This window comes from Barbus barbus (genome assembly GCF_936440315.1).
Source record: "Barbus barbus genome assembly, chromosome: 5".
Taxonomy (NCBI): Eukaryota; Metazoa; Chordata; class Actinopteri; order Cypriniformes; family Cyprinidae; genus Barbus; species Barbus barbus.
The window spans coordinates 13,016,319-13,034,840 of NC_136733.1; the positions used below are offsets into that span (position 1 = coordinate 13,016,319).

General features: G+C 36.1%; 1 protein-coding gene across 1 annotated transcript in view; it reads right to left on the minus strand.

Annotated features, from left to right (window-relative positions):
• The window catches only part of mast4 (microtubule associated serine/threonine kinase family member 4), a 122,337-nt gene that overhangs the window by 9,581 nt on the left and 94,234 nt on the right, over positions 1–18,522 (minus strand). The window contains exons 6-21 of the mRNA XM_079417320.1: positions 17,895–17,964; positions 16,272–16,350; positions 11,333–11,487; positions 10,938–11,013; positions 10,634–10,843; positions 10,353–10,454; positions 10,065–10,197; positions 7,131–7,198; positions 6,771–6,862; positions 6,387–6,595; positions 5,681–5,819; positions 5,251–5,383; positions 4,785–4,950; positions 2,039–2,140; positions 1,466–1,591; positions 893–1,005 (exon numbers count right to left, since the gene is read on the minus strand). Coding sequence (XP_079273446.1) covers positions 893–1,005; positions 1,466–1,591; positions 2,039–2,140; positions 4,785–4,950; positions 5,251–5,383; positions 5,681–5,819; positions 6,387–6,595; positions 6,771–6,862; positions 7,131–7,198; positions 10,065–10,197; positions 10,353–10,454; positions 10,634–10,843; positions 10,938–11,013; positions 11,333–11,487; positions 16,272–16,350; positions 17,895–17,964 — 1,973 coding nt within the window. The remainder of the gene's footprint in view (positions 1–892; positions 1,006–1,465; positions 1,592–2,038; positions 2,141–4,784; positions 4,951–5,250; positions 5,384–5,680; positions 5,820–6,386; positions 6,596–6,770; positions 6,863–7,130; positions 7,199–10,064; positions 10,198–10,352; positions 10,455–10,633; positions 10,844–10,937; positions 11,014–11,332; positions 11,488–16,271; positions 16,351–17,894; positions 17,965–18,522) is intronic.

Genomic DNA, 18,522 nt, shown 5'->3' on the forward strand with positions numbered 1-18,522 from the left:
CACACCACATACAAACAATCAGCATATTTACGCATCAATAAACTCCATTAGATCTTGTAGTAAACATATGCATGTGTCACAGCATTCAAACATGAGAATGGGATAAACATTGAAAAGCGAGGAATTTGTAACTTAAAATGCTTCTGCTGGTCACAACTAGGTTGCTCCTAAGGTGTTCTGGGTGATTTCTAGGTGGTTTCTTACTCTCGCAAGCAAATTAGTGGCAAATATGTATGAATTTGTCCAATCTCATTCTACTGAGGTTTGGGTTGGGTGAATATACACAGCTTCTTGCTTACTTTTTTATACAGAAAATATGTGTTTGTACGAATTGCGTACAATTGTTTGAATTATTGTATGAATTTAGTAGAAAACAGCAATTCATAAAATGGCAATCACAACCAAAAATAACACAATTGATGATGCCTGAATTTTATATTGATAGTAATAATATTCTTAATAAATTTAAATAATTAAAATGCTAAAGAATACATAGAATCAATAAATCATATTCTATCCCCCTGTCCTGGTTAAAAAATGATAATAATTAAAAAAATTAAATAAAATCAAGCAACAATCCCATTATTATAGCATATATTTATAAAAGAACAACTGATACTGCAATGCACCAAAGCTTTGCATGCCTGAGAACAAGGATGTGCATAAGTATTTGTTGTGTGCGACGTTGTTCCCTGACCTACAAAAGCATATCCCTCTAACAAAAGCAAATGCATGTAAATCTATGAGCTGAGCCCTATGGCAGAGACAGTGTTGGCCATAGTTTTCCACATTTTTATTTGAACATACACTGGTCAGGACACTTTTCATCCAAATCATTCTGTACTGCATGAATTAAACAGTGTGTGAGGAACAAAAGAGAGACACAACTCACTTTGGAGAATCGGTGTGAAGATGAGGAAAACTGGCGCAGTTCCACATTGAAATCTTCATCATTGGTATCATCCTCCTCCTCAGTTTCCAAGTGATGGTACTTATCAGATCGTGCTGAGATTGAAAGAGAATGTGTGTCACATTGTGCGGTGATGTCAGTTGTCAAGATGCACTCATGTCAGTTATTTTTAGACTCCATTCTTCTAAGAAATGTTAAAATCATTTTCATTAAAATCATGATGTTAAATCAAAAATAAACATTCTGTCATCTAGCTTGGTCATTATACAATACACAGGAGGAGAAAAAACAGCATGTCTACTAAAATCTATATTGTTATTACTGCTTATATATAAGATGAGAAACATTTTGACAAACTGTTGACATTTCTCCAAACAAATGACAAAGATTCATATCATCAACCAACTGTGCTATACTAATATATGACTAATCTATCAGTCTGGGAACATCTGATCCTCCCTTAAGACATAAAAACAGACATGGGCACTGGCTCTCAGCCCTGAACTGCTTGCATAGACCATGAAGGACAATGACTTCACTCCTGCTGTCACTCACTGTCAAAGTAGCTGGTGTCATCCTCAGACTCCAGCTGGGGGATGAACTCTGCCTTCTGCCTCAGCAGGCTGTTCCAGTCCAGCGTGTGAAAGAACTGATGGTGCTTGACCTCATATGCCCCTCCTGCTTAAAGATATACATCCAATCAAATTTCAGACACAATGTGATACATTAACAAAAGGTCAATTCTATTTACTCCACTTTGTGTATTAAATATCTGTTTTGCTTTGTTGTTTTTTTTGTAGTTAGGGTTAGTAATTGTGGTTTTGTTGCGTTTCACAATATTTTCACTTTATGTGAGGCCAAAAACGTTATGCTGGAATCTTCTTAATATCACCAGAAATGTTATTCTGTGAATATAGTCTAAACCTTCACTGACAAAGAGGTAATGATTCTAAAATAATTATTTTTTTCTTATTTCTTTTTTTTTGCCAGCCATGGAATAATATTTAATTATTTTGCAAATTCTAAAATACCTTTCTGGACAACTAGACATCCACTTAAATGCCAAAAGTAATTTTTACTCACATTTGGAGCTTGGCAAATATTTCCGCAAACATTTTGGACCCTTACCAGTGCCGAGGCGCTCCAGTGGGTTCTGTCTGAGCAGTAGGGTGATCAGCTCCTGAGCATCAGCTGGTGGTGCATCCTCTCCCTCCGGCCAGTTTATTTCATCTAAGACAAAAAGCAGCAGACAGTTTCATCCTCAACTAAATGGAACAAAATGTCTTTTCCAAAAATCATTACTTTTCATTCAAAATGAAAGCTCCTCTCTGGTTTTGTTGGGTCTTTATTGTAACACAGAGCTGTTCACTCGTGCACAGCACCAAACTAATGAATACAGAAAATATTTTTACATATGAATCAAATCTGATTATTAAAATGCATCAAAATGTCTGCTACATCATAAACAGGCATACATAAAACATCCTAATATTCCACTTTCTCATGCATCAATTCCAGGCATTTTTCACTAATCAAAGAACAGGGCCCTTGACACAATCAAACCACAAATTATTGCAGAGCAATAACAAAACTGAGCTTAGATCAGAAAGAAATGGGGACTTTAGCATAAAGGCCAGGGGAGTGAAATAAATGAAGAGCGATGCTTTGTTTCCCGACTGTCTCTACAGCAACATGAGCCTCACATTTGAATCACATTAAGAGTCATGAATATGCATCCAAGCCCAGGGCAACAGCAGCTCACTGGGCTCATTAATTAAGACTCACACCTATGCTAACCCCATAACAGAAAACTAATACTAAAGCTATAAATGGTGGCAGCAATTTTTAGGAGCTGCAGAAACACATGGGGGTTGTTTCAAGGTTTTCTCACTTAATGGATAGTAAAAGAATCCACACAAATATTTTGCCAATTTACATTTTTAGGTCAAATTTAAAGACAGAGCAAATATATTTGATTGAAATGCATCTTTCTATCAATAAAAATGTATCAATGTATTCTTCAAATGGCATTTAATACAAATAAGATAATCCTAAATCTCTTGGAAACAAGACTATATGACTATATAAAAACTGCATTATATACTGTACTTTAAAAGTCCCTCTGAAAGTAAGTTGAATAAAAAAAAAAAAAAAAAAAAAATTATATATATATATATATATATATATATATATATATATATATATATATATATATATATATATATATATATATATATATATATATATATATATATATATATATATATATATATATATATATATATATATATATATATATATATATATATATATATATATATATAATATATTTATATAGTATTATATATTTATTTATATAAATACTATATATTTATAATTTCTTATAAAAAGCTTTCTTAGCTCAAACGAATTTACTACCAACAACAATTGAATTATAATGTTAAGGGTTTGTTTTTGGATGAGGACTAAATTAGGGTAACACATTTTGGCACAGTCATGAAGATATTCTTCACTTTACCTGGCTTAACTAAATGCAACACTGCTAAAACAAGTCTTAGCCGATATGCATGACCATGAAAACGATACTACAAAAATAATTAATATGTACTGTATACTTCTCAAACTAACTAGAAAATAGAATAAAATAATAATATGAATAATACTAATATAGAAGCCCTGTCAAGCTATATGCAAAATTAATTCACACATTTCTGTTTCAAGTGAATAAAATAATATATTTCTTTTGTATAATGGTACACTTAATTAAAAAATGTAAAACATGTTTGAAAGTCAAATCTGATTGCTTGATTTAAGGTACAGACATTATTAATATCTGTGAGAGACAAGCTATGTGGCAGGGTATAAAGGGTTACTCCACCCCAAAATGAAAATGTTGTCATTAATCACTTAGCCCCATGTCGTTCCAATCCCGTAAAAGCTTCATTTGTTTTCGGTACACAATTTAAGATATTTTGGATGAAAACAGGGAGGCTTGTGACGGTCCCATTGACTGCCAAGTAAATAACACTGTCAAGGCCCAGAAAAGTATGAAAGAATTAGTCCACCTGCCATTAGTGGTTCAATCTGAATGTAACGAAGCAACAAGAACTTAAACATAAAACTTTTTATGCGCCAAGAAAACAAAAATAACGACTTTATTCAACAATTCGTCTCCGTGTCACCGCAGCGGCATTTTGGAGAATATCCGCTGGACGCTACAGTGATGCAGATGAGACGTGGAGACGAATTGTTGAATATAGTTGTTATTTTTGTTTTCTTTGCACAGAAAAAGTATTCTCGTCGCTTCATTAGATTCAGATGTTGATGGCAGATGGACTATTTTGACGATGTCTTTCATACTTTTCTGGGCCTTGACAGTTTTATTTACTCGGCAGTCAATGGGACAGTCACAAGCCTCCCGGTTTTCATCCGAAATATCTTAAATTGTGTTTTGAAGACGAACAAAGCTTTTACTGGTTTGGAACGACATGAGGGTAAGTGATTAATGACAAAATTTTCATTTTGGGGTGGAGTAACCCTTTAATACTTAATTTAAGTCTTTTGTTCAGCTAAATTAACATTTTATTAGACAAGTCACACTTTGCTGCTTCTCATATAAAACAGAATCACATGTGATTTAATTTGCATAAGACAGCAATGAACAAATCCAGAGTGATCAAGGTTTGCATAACAGGTGGAGGATAAGAACAGGAGACCCACATGCCTGCAGGGGTCTTTTGCTGATCCTATGAGATACTGATATGCATTAATGAGAAGCAGAGTTGAGATTACGCAACACAGTCTGAATCTGCTAAAGCTCTTGCTGAATGAAGCAAGCCTGTATTGCATAACAGGAATTCAAAATGTGACTGACCGCTGATGACCTGCCCAAACAGTTCTTCTGGAGTGTCTCCAAAGAATGGTACACAGCCCACCAGGAACTCATAGAGGATGATGCCCATTGCCCACCAGTCCACTGGCTTCCCATAACCTTGCCTTAGGATTACTTCTGGAGCAATGTACTCAGGTGTCCCACACACCTGTAAAGAAAAATGTATGCAGATATTACAACCCTCAAGATCAACAAAGCTGGTCAATTAGTAGGTTTAGATGCTGGTGTCTTGTCTTATCTATGTTAACCAGCAAAACTGCTTAAAAGCATGGCTGTGCTAGTCATCTAACCAGGATAAACCAGCCTAGGCCAGCATGGAAATTCATGCTTCTCTAAAGACCAAATCTTCTGGGCAGATATCAAGCATAGAGGTTATGATGACAATGGCTATGTAAATTCAAATGAAATATCTAGTTGTCAGGACTTTCACAGAGAATTGGATCTTTACCTGTTTATCAGAGAACTCTCTAGCATCCTTCTCAATGTGACCCTCATAGAGATTAGTGGTCATGTTCATTAGCCCCACTTTCGATAGGCCAAAGTCTGTCAGCTTGATGTGTCCCATTGAAGTGACCAACAGACTATCATAGAGTAAGGGAGAAAAAAAACAATTAGTTATTAGAATCATCAGAGGAAAACATTGCTTGAAAAAACAAAGCTTGTAGCAGTTTTTTTTTTGCCAGTTCCAGGAAATGCTCTGCATACTCTAGCTAGCTTAATAATTGTTTTCCAAACTGAAACCCAGTCCACAAGGTGGTAGACAGGCTTGAATCAACTAACAATACAAATCAGCTGGAAATAAGCTTGAATTTTTCACAGATTTTTCAGTTCATGTTCATTTCACTTAACGTTCTCTAATCAAATCACACACAGCTTACTTGTCTGGTTTCAGATCTCGATGGACAATTCCATAGTTGTGGAGATATTCTAGGGCTAACACAGTCTCTGCAAAGTACATTCTAGCCATATCCACAGGGAGAGGACCCATGTTCTTCAGCAATGTAGCACAATCCCCTCCTGTCAGGACAGTACACATTAATTAATTAATTAATGCTCCATAAAAATATGAATATATTGCATAAATAGTGTAACATTTAGCATAAAACACATTTCAGAGTTACACTACATTTTTTGGCTTATGTTTCATTTATTTCTTGGTTCAAGCACTTTGTTGGTAATTAATTTTTCTATTATTATTATTATTTTTTTTACTTTCCACACATTTGTTTCCCCCTCAAATATGATTCTGAAAAGAGCAATGTGAATTATTTTATATTTTATTTATTCACTGACCAGTACATGGTTGCCAGTTTACTTAAATATTTGAACAAATATTGAGCTGATAAAAAAAAAAAAAAAAAAAAAACTCTGACTGGACTAAGACATAATTGGTGGTTATAAAACGTTAAATCTAGTATCATTATTATTACCAGGTCATTTATTTATTACTCCCTGGTTACACTGCATTCCATGTCACTACCTATACAATGGTGCCATTCATTACTTTTATTAGCAGTAGCAGAATGAAGATACACACTTTTAAAAAGTAACATTCCCCAACACTGTAAATATGCTACAGCATACCTTCAACATACTCCATAACCATGCAAAGATGTCTGCGAGTCTCAAAGGAACAGTACATGCTGACCACAAAAGGGTTCTCAGCGAAAGTCAAGATGTCTCTTTCCACAAAAGCCTGCTGGATCTGGTTCCTCAGCATCAGGTTCTGCTTGTTAATCTTTTTCATGGCAAAACGCTGCTTTGTCTCTTTGTGTCTAACTAAATACACCGCACTGTGGGGGAAAGACATTATTGGTTTAAATCAATGTATGATAATTTATCACACAGTAACAATGATATAGAGAAAGCTAATTTAAAGGACTAACCTTGGAATGGATTACTACGATTTTGCCGACTGTGCTGTATGCATTACTATATGTACTGCAAAAAATAATTTTAGTTACTTACCCATAAGCCCCATTACTGATCAGTTTGATCATCTCAAAGTCGAGCTCACAGGGTTTACGCCGGGGCCGCAGTGCTGCACTCAAACTGTGGGACTGAATATATAAGTTTAATAATATTTTTTTAGACTGCTTCACTAGCAAATGAATAACAGTTCACACACTGTAGTAATTTTCATATATTTCATCCTTAAATTAAAATTTTTTCTAGAATAATTTCTTAAATTCTCTGTGGCATGCTTTAATAATCACAGTTGTTTATCTGCTTTATATTCCATACATTTCTGAATAACAATTGTGCTCTACAGTAGTGTACTATTTTGATGTCTTGGTTAATTGGTTTAAAGTAGTTAAAACTACTTACACTGACAGACTCATCCGTCTCAGGAGTTTCTGCAATCCCACTGTCATAGCTAGTTAACTGGGCAATTTCTGCAAGACAATGACAATTAATGAGATGCTGGACTAAAGAAATATTTGAAACAAACTTAAAAAAAGAAACTAAGAATACAAACAATGACAACTATGACCCTCTACTTTTTATTCCTGCTAAATAAAATCAATATACTGTTTATTTCCAAATCATTAGACAAAATTTGACTACAGTTGGCCTTTCATTTATATTTACATATTTGTGAGGATGTCGTCTGTGCAGAATGTTTATTTGTCATTTAAAAGACCCAGAATGACAAACAAACAAACAAACTAACTAACTAACAAGTCATTTTTCCAAAAGAGTAACTTGGTAGAGCTGACTGCTGTGGTTTCTAAATGAGTTAAATGGTGTGGAAATCAATGGTAAAATCTACACACATCATGAAACATTTACTTGGAAAAACTGCCATTCTGAACAAATCCCTGTGAGGCGGTTCTCAGGGGGCTCCAAAAGTAACTGATGAACAGCAGGAGGTAATGAACCGGAGGGTCATTCGGCTGCCTCGAAAGACAACTAAGCCCATCAGAAAGACCGCACAACAGCTGCCGATCTACATTTCCAATCATCACACCAAATGATTTGGATGTTCTCCGAGGATTAGAAAGCCTTGGAGGGCTTTGTAACCAACACTGCTTTGGCAGAGATGGCAAGACAGAGGCATCATGGTCTACGAGCGTATTCTGTTCTCATTACTGATAATGATAGTTATGAGTACAAATTCAGAGCTTTGTTACAGTATGTTGTGTCTGTACGAGGCTTTCAGCTAATATTCCAAGAAATAAAACTCAAAAGAAAAGATAGAAACCATTTTCTGCACATGGGCTCCTCACCGTGAACATATAAAATGCATTGATACATCATTAAAGATTGTGAGCAGTAAATTTAAAACCTTTAAAGCATTCTGGTGTCCAACCCAATTTTATCCATATTTTTATATGAAATTCAGGGGCAAAAAAACTGAAATTGATGAGATCACAAATGGGTGTGCAACAAATCAGTAGCTCCTTTAAATAATTGTGCTACATTGTATAATTTTATAATACAACACTAAAGTAGCTGAAAATGTGTACAGAATTTTAGTAATATTTATCAATATTTTCACGGACAACATTTTTAAATGTTTTATTGTACAACACCGAACCACAAAAATCAGATCTTAATCCAACTAAGAATTTACTAGTGGCTCTGACAAAGTCTCTAGTTATGATTTCCATGACTGACTGACAACATGCGTCTACTAATAGTCAAGGCAAATCAAGTTATATTATATTATATTATATGATGTATCTATATACTACCAGTCAAATGTTTTTAATCAGTAAGGTTATTAATGTTTTTAAAGAAGTCTCTTCTGCTCACCAAGCCTGCATTTATTTAGGCCTTCTTTCCGCCATCTCTATCTTTCGGTCATCGCTCGGCTAATGTCCGTCATGTGCACAAAGCGCTCTCTCCTCTGCATCATGAGTAGACACGCCCCTTCCTGCTGATTGGCTACAAGTTTGTTTTGGTACTGGCCTGACTCAGTTTTCTAAAGCGTTTTTGAAAAAATACATACCCCACTTTTAAAGCATCCTTGCTAAATAAAAGTATTATTAAATACTATTAAATAAAGTTATTTTAAATAGTAAAAATATTTCCCAATATTACTGATTTTGCTGTATTTTCAATCAAATCAAATAAATGCAGGCTTGGTGAGCAGAAGATAATTCTTTAAAAAACGTTATGAATCTTACAGTTACAAATACTTTTGACTGGTAGTGTATATATTTATTTATTTATATATCAGGAGCTTTCTGTCCATGTAAGCTGTGAATGCTCTGCATACTCCGCATTTGAGACATTTTGTGGGTTCACAGACTGGCTAATTAATATAAACATGATTATAAATTATTTCTCTGTCACTTGAGCTTACAAAATAAAATGGTGGGAATAAGTATATAAAATTATTTATTTGCAAAACCACAGTCATTTTCAGTTTTGATACTTCCACTCTATTGCGATTACTCGTCATGATTTTTGCGTTTTCATTAGTTTGGTGGCATGCTGATGATTCTTATACGTGAGGTAAGCTGTCCATGAATTGGTCATCCAAACGGAAAAATAAGCTGCTGTCTGCCGAAAATGAAAAGAAAAGAAAAACATCGTAATGGAGTATGGTCTTGCTTTAATAAGCAAAGCTTATTTAAAAAATGTATCTTCTTACATTTTTGGCATGGATAATGTATGTTGAAGATTGGTTATTTGGCAACATACTTGGGACTCAGCATACCCAGTTACAAAAGCCAATGATATAACGTTTTGTACAATGCAGATTGTTTCAAAGCTGCTTCATATTATTTAGCAGGAAAATAAAATTCATTAATTATAAAACTAATTCGATTTCAGCTGTAAAGTAGCTCTACAAAGCATAATTTAGTTAAAGGTACCAAAACTTTATCAGGTGACAGTTGTGTGACAAGAAGAAGAAAAACTCTTGAATTTAAATAAATACGTACTACTTAATAATTGTAATACATTTTGACCAATTTGTAGATTTCGTTTCATAAAAAAATATTTCTGTTGATCACAAAAAGCCTAATTGAATGCTTTATGGTTTAATGTTGTAAAACAATAAAACAAACTCCCAGCAGAGTGACAAGTTTTATAGACACTGAACTAATCTTATCTTGTTTAAAGGTTTGACACAAACTGGGGCAAATCCAGCAACTAGTTCTTCCTTGAAAGCATTCAGCCTGAAAGCCTGTAAATAAAACTTTATTTCTTGATGGACTGATAGACTGAAGACTCCCAGAAGTTGCATGATCTTCAGCCAAGCAAACTCAGGTCAAGACTACTGAAAACCATGTACTGAGGTCCTCCTACCCTCAAGTGGGTCCCTTGTCAAACCAAGTTGGCTGATAATGTAGCGTGGGATGTCGGTCTTGATGCCTTGGCCCTCTTTGGCATGACCCTCTGCAGCCTCCAGGAGATGATAGAATTCTTCAGGGTCAAACTCCTATGAGACAAAGTATTTATCTTTAACACGAAACTTTCACCAGACTGTACAAATAGATTCTCACTTCTTGCATAACTTAAAGCATTAAGTCATACTGATTTAAATCAGGCTGACTGACTCAGACCATTGTTAAGAAACTCTTATAAACAACCTACCAGACATTCAAGGAGTCGAGCAGGCCTGGCGATGACTATGAGAATCTTCTTCACCAACTCCTTGATGAAGGTCACCTCTGCACTCTCTGATCGCTCAGTTGACTGAATTACAATGACAGAACACATCACAAGCGAACATGTATATGCATGCATCAATGAAAGCAATGATCAGAAACAACTTGAAATTGAAGAATACACAAGAGGAAAAGTCTTTTAAATACAGAAAGTCAGTTTTAGCTCAGAAGAATGAGGAAAGCGAAGTCTCTGGAAGCCTCATTTACCTCCTGAAAGAGCCTTTCCAGTTTATCCGTGAGCTCACAGAAGTATCGTGAGGTAATGAGGCCAAGACGGGACTTTTCCAGGCAGTCTCTGGCCAGCTCAATGATCTGATGGTGTGCGAAGCTGAGGACACCGTCAGCCAGGGGCAAGACATTCTCAGGGGAGTTGCTTTGAATGATCTCCTTGATGCGCTCCTCCATCTGAGCTGTGGCCTGAAGGGTGGAGAATACAAACCAACAATGAATTCCCCTTTAAAGATACAATATTCAGCAATGAAGAAGATTGGTGAAAGTAGGTAACACTTACCTTGGGAAATCTTTCTTTGTATACATGATTCATCATGATAATCTCATGGTCACAGCATGATAGGGATCTTCCAGGACTGTCAATGCAATTTAAGAAAAATTATTTTTCAATAAACTCATAGTTGTGTCGTAATTCTTTATAAAACTGTAAAATGAATATTGTGAGAATGATGGAATGTGTCCCAGTTTGCATATGTACATGCATTTCAACATTTTTTTAAGTAAATAATTTGTGACATACTACAACATTAACATATCTTCTTACCTTTGGCATACTACTTTGTGATTTGGTGTGCAGTAATTCTTGCATATTAAGACAAATGGGATGTGAATTGTGATGCAATGGGATACAGATCTCAGATAAGTTCCAATAGACAACATTTAAGCTTCCTGTACCTGAGACTGCGGGAGCGTGGCCGCATAGGTGTAGCTCTCCTGCGGTCATCTCCAGCAATGCTCTCTGTGTAGAAATGCTTGGACAGGAAGTGGAGCTCGTCTGGTGTGGGCTGGAAAGGCAGTTGATGGAGCTTCTCCTGTGATGAACAGGACGACTGGAAATGAAACGAAAATACATTGAAAAAGAAAAGAAAAAAAAAAAGAGAAAATGAAATGAAAACAAATCAAGAAAGAAAAGATGCCTCTGATGTGTTACATTACACATCATTAGGTGATAATGCAGGTGATGGATAAAGCTAAAACAAAGCAATGGTTTTTCACTGTTTTTCTATTCCTTCACAATGATGCAAGTCTACAAATGATGTGGAGCAGAGACCTCCATCAATACGCAAGTATATAAGTGAAGTATCTAAAAGAATAGCAAAATGCCATTGTGCAAATGTTGTGCAAAATGCTATGTGAGCTCTACCTAGTTTGCTAAAACCAAAACACAAATGTCATCATTTACTCCACCTTATTTCACTGCACAAAGATGTAATTTAAATTTTTGGGGTCAACTACTCCTTTCATGTAAGGGAGTCTGAATCAAAAATTTAACTATGAATCTATTATTCTTTTGAAACTGACAATATATATTTCCCATTCACATTGAAATCAGATTAAAAAAAGGTTTCTATTTAATACTTTAAAATATAATTTATTCCTATAATGGCAAAGTTTTTTTTTTGGTAACAATGTTAAAATCTTACTCACACTTTTAAGTATTAATTTCTAATGAATAAAAATTTTTTACTGACAAAACAAAATGTCATGTTACTGACAAATGATACTGAGGGGAAATTTCTGTAAACTGAACATTGGTTGGCTGGTTTGCCAGCATCAGTAAAGATGGGCAGCTGCAGCAACTGTGTCACTAAACAATAGCAACCAGAGAGTGAGCGAGTGAGTGGGTGGGCAGTCTGGCATGGATTCAGGGACATATTTACCAGCAAACAAATCTGGCGATGCTCAGAGGCACATGAATCAGACTGGGAGACAGTCATGGCAGCATCTGTTGCCCGTGGCAGACTGTCTCAGCCAAGTATCAATTCAGTTGTGCATGTAAGCGCAAGGACACAGACATGAACCAAAAGCTTCAAAGCAGAAACAGGAATGAAGCTTGCAATGTCAACAACATACAAAGTAATGTTGGTTGTGTTCATTGTATACAACAAGATGCATACAATTTTAGTCGATAGTAGGAGATTCCTTTGTTACAAAACCTAGTGAGCTGCATAGATAAATAACATTTTAAACCATCATAGATGTGCTTCTGCAGAAAGGCAACATTATGGCTGCCTTTATTTGTCTAAGGTAGCATCACATTTCAGGAAAAAGTGATCCCAGAATGCATTGCTAAGATAGAGGAGTCAGTAGAAATGTTGATTATAAACATATTTCATTTAATATTTAATGTGCTGTTAAACGTAAAGATACTATTTATTTTTGGGGGGCATTTTTGCCTTGAACAGAAATGACAGGAAGCTAAGTGGGAGAGAGAGGGGGGCGGGATCGTGATCGGGAAAGGTCTTCGAGTCGGGATTCGAATACGGGATAACCGAAGCGCAATGGCGCTGTATGTATGCCCATAAGGCTATCGCCGTCGACAAAAGTAGATGTTTTAAGTATGCAGGGGGCCTTTGCAAACCTCCAAGGCAGGTAGAAATGGTGAAAAAAAGTATTTTTGAAAATCTCTATCCTTAAATCTCAACTCAACTTTATTTATATAGCACAAATAAAACAACGCTCGTTGACCTAGGTGCTGTGCAATCAATCAAATATCAAAACATTAGCACACAGAACAACATAAATTACGGCACAGAACACAGTTGACAGCACAATTAACTACAGTTAAAAGCCAGAGAAAAAAAGATGGGCTTTGAGTTTGGCAGTTCTAATAGAAGGCTGTTTTAGAGTTTCGGAGCAGCTACGGCAAAGGCTCGGTCACCTCTTGATTTCAATTTAGAGGAACGTTTAATAGTCGCTGGTTGGAAGACCTAAGAGACCTTCCAGGATTGTGAGCAGATAATAAATTAGACAGATATACAGGTCCTTCTCAAACAATTAGCATATTGTGATAAAGTTCATTATTTTCTGTAATGTACTGATAAACATTAGACTTTCATATATTTTAGATTCATTACACACAACTGAAGTAGTTCAAGTCTTTTATTGTTTTAATATTGATGATTTGGGCATACAGCTCATGAAAACCCAAAATTCCTATCTCAAAAAATTAGCATATCATGAAAAGGTTCTCTAAACGAGCTATTAACCTAATCATCTGAATCAACTAATTAACTCTAAACACCTGCAAAAGATTCCTGAGGCTTTTAAAAATTCCCGGCCTGGTTCATTACTCAAAACCGCAATCATGGGTAAGACTGCCGACCTGACTGCTGTCCAGAAGGCCACCCTCAAGCAAGAGGGTAAGACACAGAAATAAATTTCTGAACGAATAGGCTGTTCCCAGAGTGCTGTATCAAGGCACCTCAGTGGGAAGTCTGTGGGAAGGAAAAAGTGTGGCAGAAAACGCAGCACAACGAGAAGAGGTGACCGGACCCTGAGGAAGATTGTGGAGAAGGACCGATTCCAGACCTTGGGGGACCTGTGGAAGCAGTGGACTGAGTCTGGAGTAGAAACATCCAGAGCCACCGTGTACAGGCGTGTGCAGGAAATGGGCTACAGGTGCCGCATTCCCCAGGTCAAGCCACTTTTGAACCAGAAACAGCGGCAGAAGCGCCTGACCTGGGCTACAGAGAAGCAGCACTGGACTGTTGCTCAGTGGTCCAAAGTACTTTTTTCGGATGAAAGCAAATTTTGCATGTCATTCGGAAATCAAGGTGCCAGAGTCTGGAGGAAGACTGGGGAGAGGGAAATGCCAAAATGCCTGAAGTCCAGTGTCAAGTACCCACAGTCAGTGCTGCTGGTGTTGGTCCACTGTGTTTTATCAAGGGCAGGGTCAATGCAGCTAGCTATCAGGAGATTTTGGAGCACTTCATGCTTCCATCTGCTGAAAAGCTTTATGGAGATGAAGATTTCATTTTTCAGCACGACCTGGCACCTGCTCACAGTGCCAAAACCACTGGTAAATGGTTTACTGACCATGGTATTACTGTGCTCAATTGGCCTGCCAACTCTCCTGACCTGAACCCCATAGAGAATCTGTGGGATATTGTGAAGAGAAAGTTGAGAGACGCAAGACCCAACACTCTGGATGAGCTTAAGGCCGCTATCGAAGCATCCTGGGCCTCCATAACACCTCAGCAGTGCCACAGGCTGATTGCCTCCATGCCACGCCACACTGAAGCAGTCATTTCTGCAAAAGGATTCCCGACCAAGTATTGAGTGCATAACTGAACAATTATTTGAAGGTTGACTTTTTTTGTATTAAAAACACTTTTCTTTTATTGGTCGGATGAAATATGCTAATTTTTTGAGATAGGAATTTTGGGTTTTCATGAGCTGTATGCCAAAATCATCAATATTAAAACAATAAAAGGCTTGAACTACTTCAGTTGTGTTGTAATGAATCTAAAATATATGAAAGTCTAATGTTTATCAGTACATTACAGAAAATAATGAACTTTATCACAATATGCTAATTGTTTGAGAAGGACCTGTACAGGAGTTAACCCATTCAGAGCTTTAAATCAGCAGCAGGATTTTAAAATCAATTCTATAATGAACTGGAAGATAATGCAAAGATATTAATACTGGGGTAATGTGCTCTCCTTTATGCACACCAGTAAGGAGCCTAGCAACAGCATTTTGTACCATTTGAAGTCGATTAAGAGATGCTTGATTAATATCCATATAAAAGGAATTACAGTAATCAAGCCTCGTTGAAATAAAAGCATTAATGACCCTTTCAAAGTCCTTAAAAGAAAGAAATGGTTTCACTTCAGCTAAAACTGGTTTTGTCTACTGTACTAATCTGTTTGTCAAATTTGAGAGCACTATCAAAATAGACCTCCAAATTCTTCACTACTGGTTTCACACAGGAAGACAAACGGCCAAGATTTAAGCCAGGGGAGTTATAAAAACTATAATCTCAGTTTTGCCTTCATTAAGGTGAAGAAAATTTAGGGACATCCAGGCCTTAACATCAGCTTGACACGCCAGCAGAGCATCTAAACCCTTCTTATTAGATTCCAGGGGCAGATAGATTTGGGTATCATCTGCGTAACAATGGAAGGAGACACCATGTTTTCTAAAAATCGACCCCAGGGGAAGCATTAAATCACACTAAATATTTATCTAGAGAACAACTGGAAAAGTCATGTAAATCTATTGGTTAAAAAGAGTGAGAATCCTACAGAACAAAAGATTCTGAAAATCTGAAATTTAATTTAATGAACTGAATTGAATTTTTATTCATTTATTTATTAAAAATGGGGTAGGGGGTGTTGACAATAGAAGGTCTTGGAGTAAAAAAAAAAAAAAAAAAGACTGTCACATGAATCATGTCTCATTTGCTAATGAGTGTTTCACTTCACTTACGAGGTGACATAAGATTTTTCATTTAAAAGTTAGCTGCCTTTAAAGGCAGTAGAGAGCAAGGCAGCTCACTAGATTTTAGAATAGAGTCTTTGTCTTCACAGTTCAGTGCTACTTTAGGTACACTCTAAGATGGCATTGATATTGACAGTGATTTATTTGCTTAACGCCACCAAAATGTTTTTGCTGTTTGTTGCTGGTAGGCCTTCCTGCTCAAAGTATCGAACCAACATCTTTACATGCTGGAAATCTGCTTAACTCAAAGCCAAATTTGGACATTGCTTAAATTCCAAATTCCAAATTCCAGTCATTATGTCATTTAAACTTCAAGTTATTTTGTTGCTTCAAATCTCTGCCAGCGAATGCATCTTCTGCTATTTGAAAAACATGTGATACTTACAGAGACAGTGGAACTGGGTGTGTTTGTTCCATAGCCAGAGGAGGGAAGGGATGCCAATGACCAGCGTCGCCCATCAGATCTACAAACACATACATCCCTCAGTCCATTTCCTCTCAAATAATTACAGGTACTGTGTAGAATCATCATCAGTAAATAGCATATTCTAGATTGCATTGCATTGGATCCAAGACATGAGAGACGGGTGGTACACTAGATAAAAGGATGCTGAGTGAGTCATTTATTTTCAAAGTAGAGCAGATGAAAGACAGTGGCAGAGTAATCCATGGGCCGGGGCTGCTATCTTTTCGAGCAGTCCTCTGAGAGCAATTTCCTATGGGTCTCCTGGCTGATTGAATGATCTGATGATAATTGCAGGAAGACAAATGCCACAAACACTGGGAGGAGTGTTACGTGGGCCAAGTAAATACACAAGATGCCAAAAAATGGTTGTGCAGGCACATGTCTACAGTTAACAGTTTAATGTACATGGAAAGGAGTGTGATGCACTATGATTGATTTCTGGCACAAATGTACAAGAATAGAGTGAATCTCATGAAAACAAGTCAGATTGCTCCCCCACTGTATAAAAAAAAAAATATATATATATATATATATATAAAACAATTGATATATAACAGTTTTTAGGGCCATTAAGAATTTTTTTTAATTGTGAAATTTTTTCCATAATAATTAAAAGGCATTTTCCCCAAATTCTCATTTGCCATAATGATTTTTTTATTAGACTATCATTACTATAAAAAATAGAATTTAATATAAAAGAAAATCAAATAAATGATTTGAAAATATAAAATACAATATACTGTAAATAGTTTATTTGTTTGTCATCATAAAAATAACATTACAATGTTTAAAAAAAAAAAAGACTTATTTTGAAATATGACCTGAAAATGTTTAAGACCAGTATCATGAGATTAGCTCGATAAGTTTCATTTGAATTACCTGCCTGCTCTTAGTCCATGACTAGAAGATTATAAATAGTAAAAATAAAAAAAAATTAGAAATAAAATATTAATATTTGAAAAAAAAAAAAATACATTTGAAATGAAAGACCCATTTTTCACCCCATCCTGTCTGATCGAACAGAGTTTGATGTGACAGGTAAAATCTGAACTTCTGAACCATGATTTTAAATTTGTTCCCATCTAAAACTGTAGAAAGCCTGTCAGCTCCTGAGTTTTTCAAAAGCAGCAACCAAGAGCTTTCATCAGCCACATGCTCCTCACTTCAAAGAACATTGTTTACTTGAACATTGTAATGGTGTCCTGATAATTCCTGACAGATTTGGACCACTATTCTAATAATATAGATATTTACCTTTTAAATTATGGGTGCTATAGGTAATTTACACACTGTTCTTTACAAATTTTAATATTCTGGTACTTGCACCACAATGTCAAAAGAGCCCAAAAGAGGCCAGTCAAAAGAACCCAGCCCAAATCTCTGTAATACTCTTGTCCCTAGATACAACTTGGATACCACCTTTAATGCAATTATTGGATTTTTGGGGGGAGATTTTTTTTGTTGTTGCTCATATTCCAGGCAAAAACCTGGTAGCTTAGAAATGTAGAAAATGTCTATTCAAAAGTTTACCGTAGTCATTACCTGCGTGTGAAGGAGAAATGAGCTGAAGCACTAGGGGAGAAGTTTCTAGGGCTGTCTTGTGGACTGGTGCCTGAAAAAAGAAACATTTTGTAATTTATTTTTTTACTGTGCCAGCAATTCTCTACAATCTTCTAACAATATTGTTAACATCATTTTTTTCTGCATTTATACTGTATATGGCCAATATATGGCTGTGCAAGCTGTACCATCTTTCTTCTTGAAGGGATAGGCACCACTTTCAGTAAACAACAAAATTTTGGTTTGGCCCCAAAACTAATACGCTGCCTCAAGTGCTTTGGATTATAATTAATAACACATATGGACAGTTTTTATAGTATTTTATGAGGCCCTTTGTCCTTTTTGGCAAACATAGAAGTCAGTTAAACCAGAAAGGTCCATACGCCATTGTCACCATATGTGCCCTCTTATTAGCTAAACCCCACTGTTTCTGGGGATTGCTTTTGGCAATATGGCCACAATTGAGGGTCTGGGAGATCCCAAATCACAGCCATTAGAGCCAGTATCCCAAACAGAAAAACAGCTTTCTGCCCTGCAATAATTACAGATAATTAACCTGATTGAACAGGGGAAGGAGTTAATAGTTAATTAACAGACATGTCTATGGCCC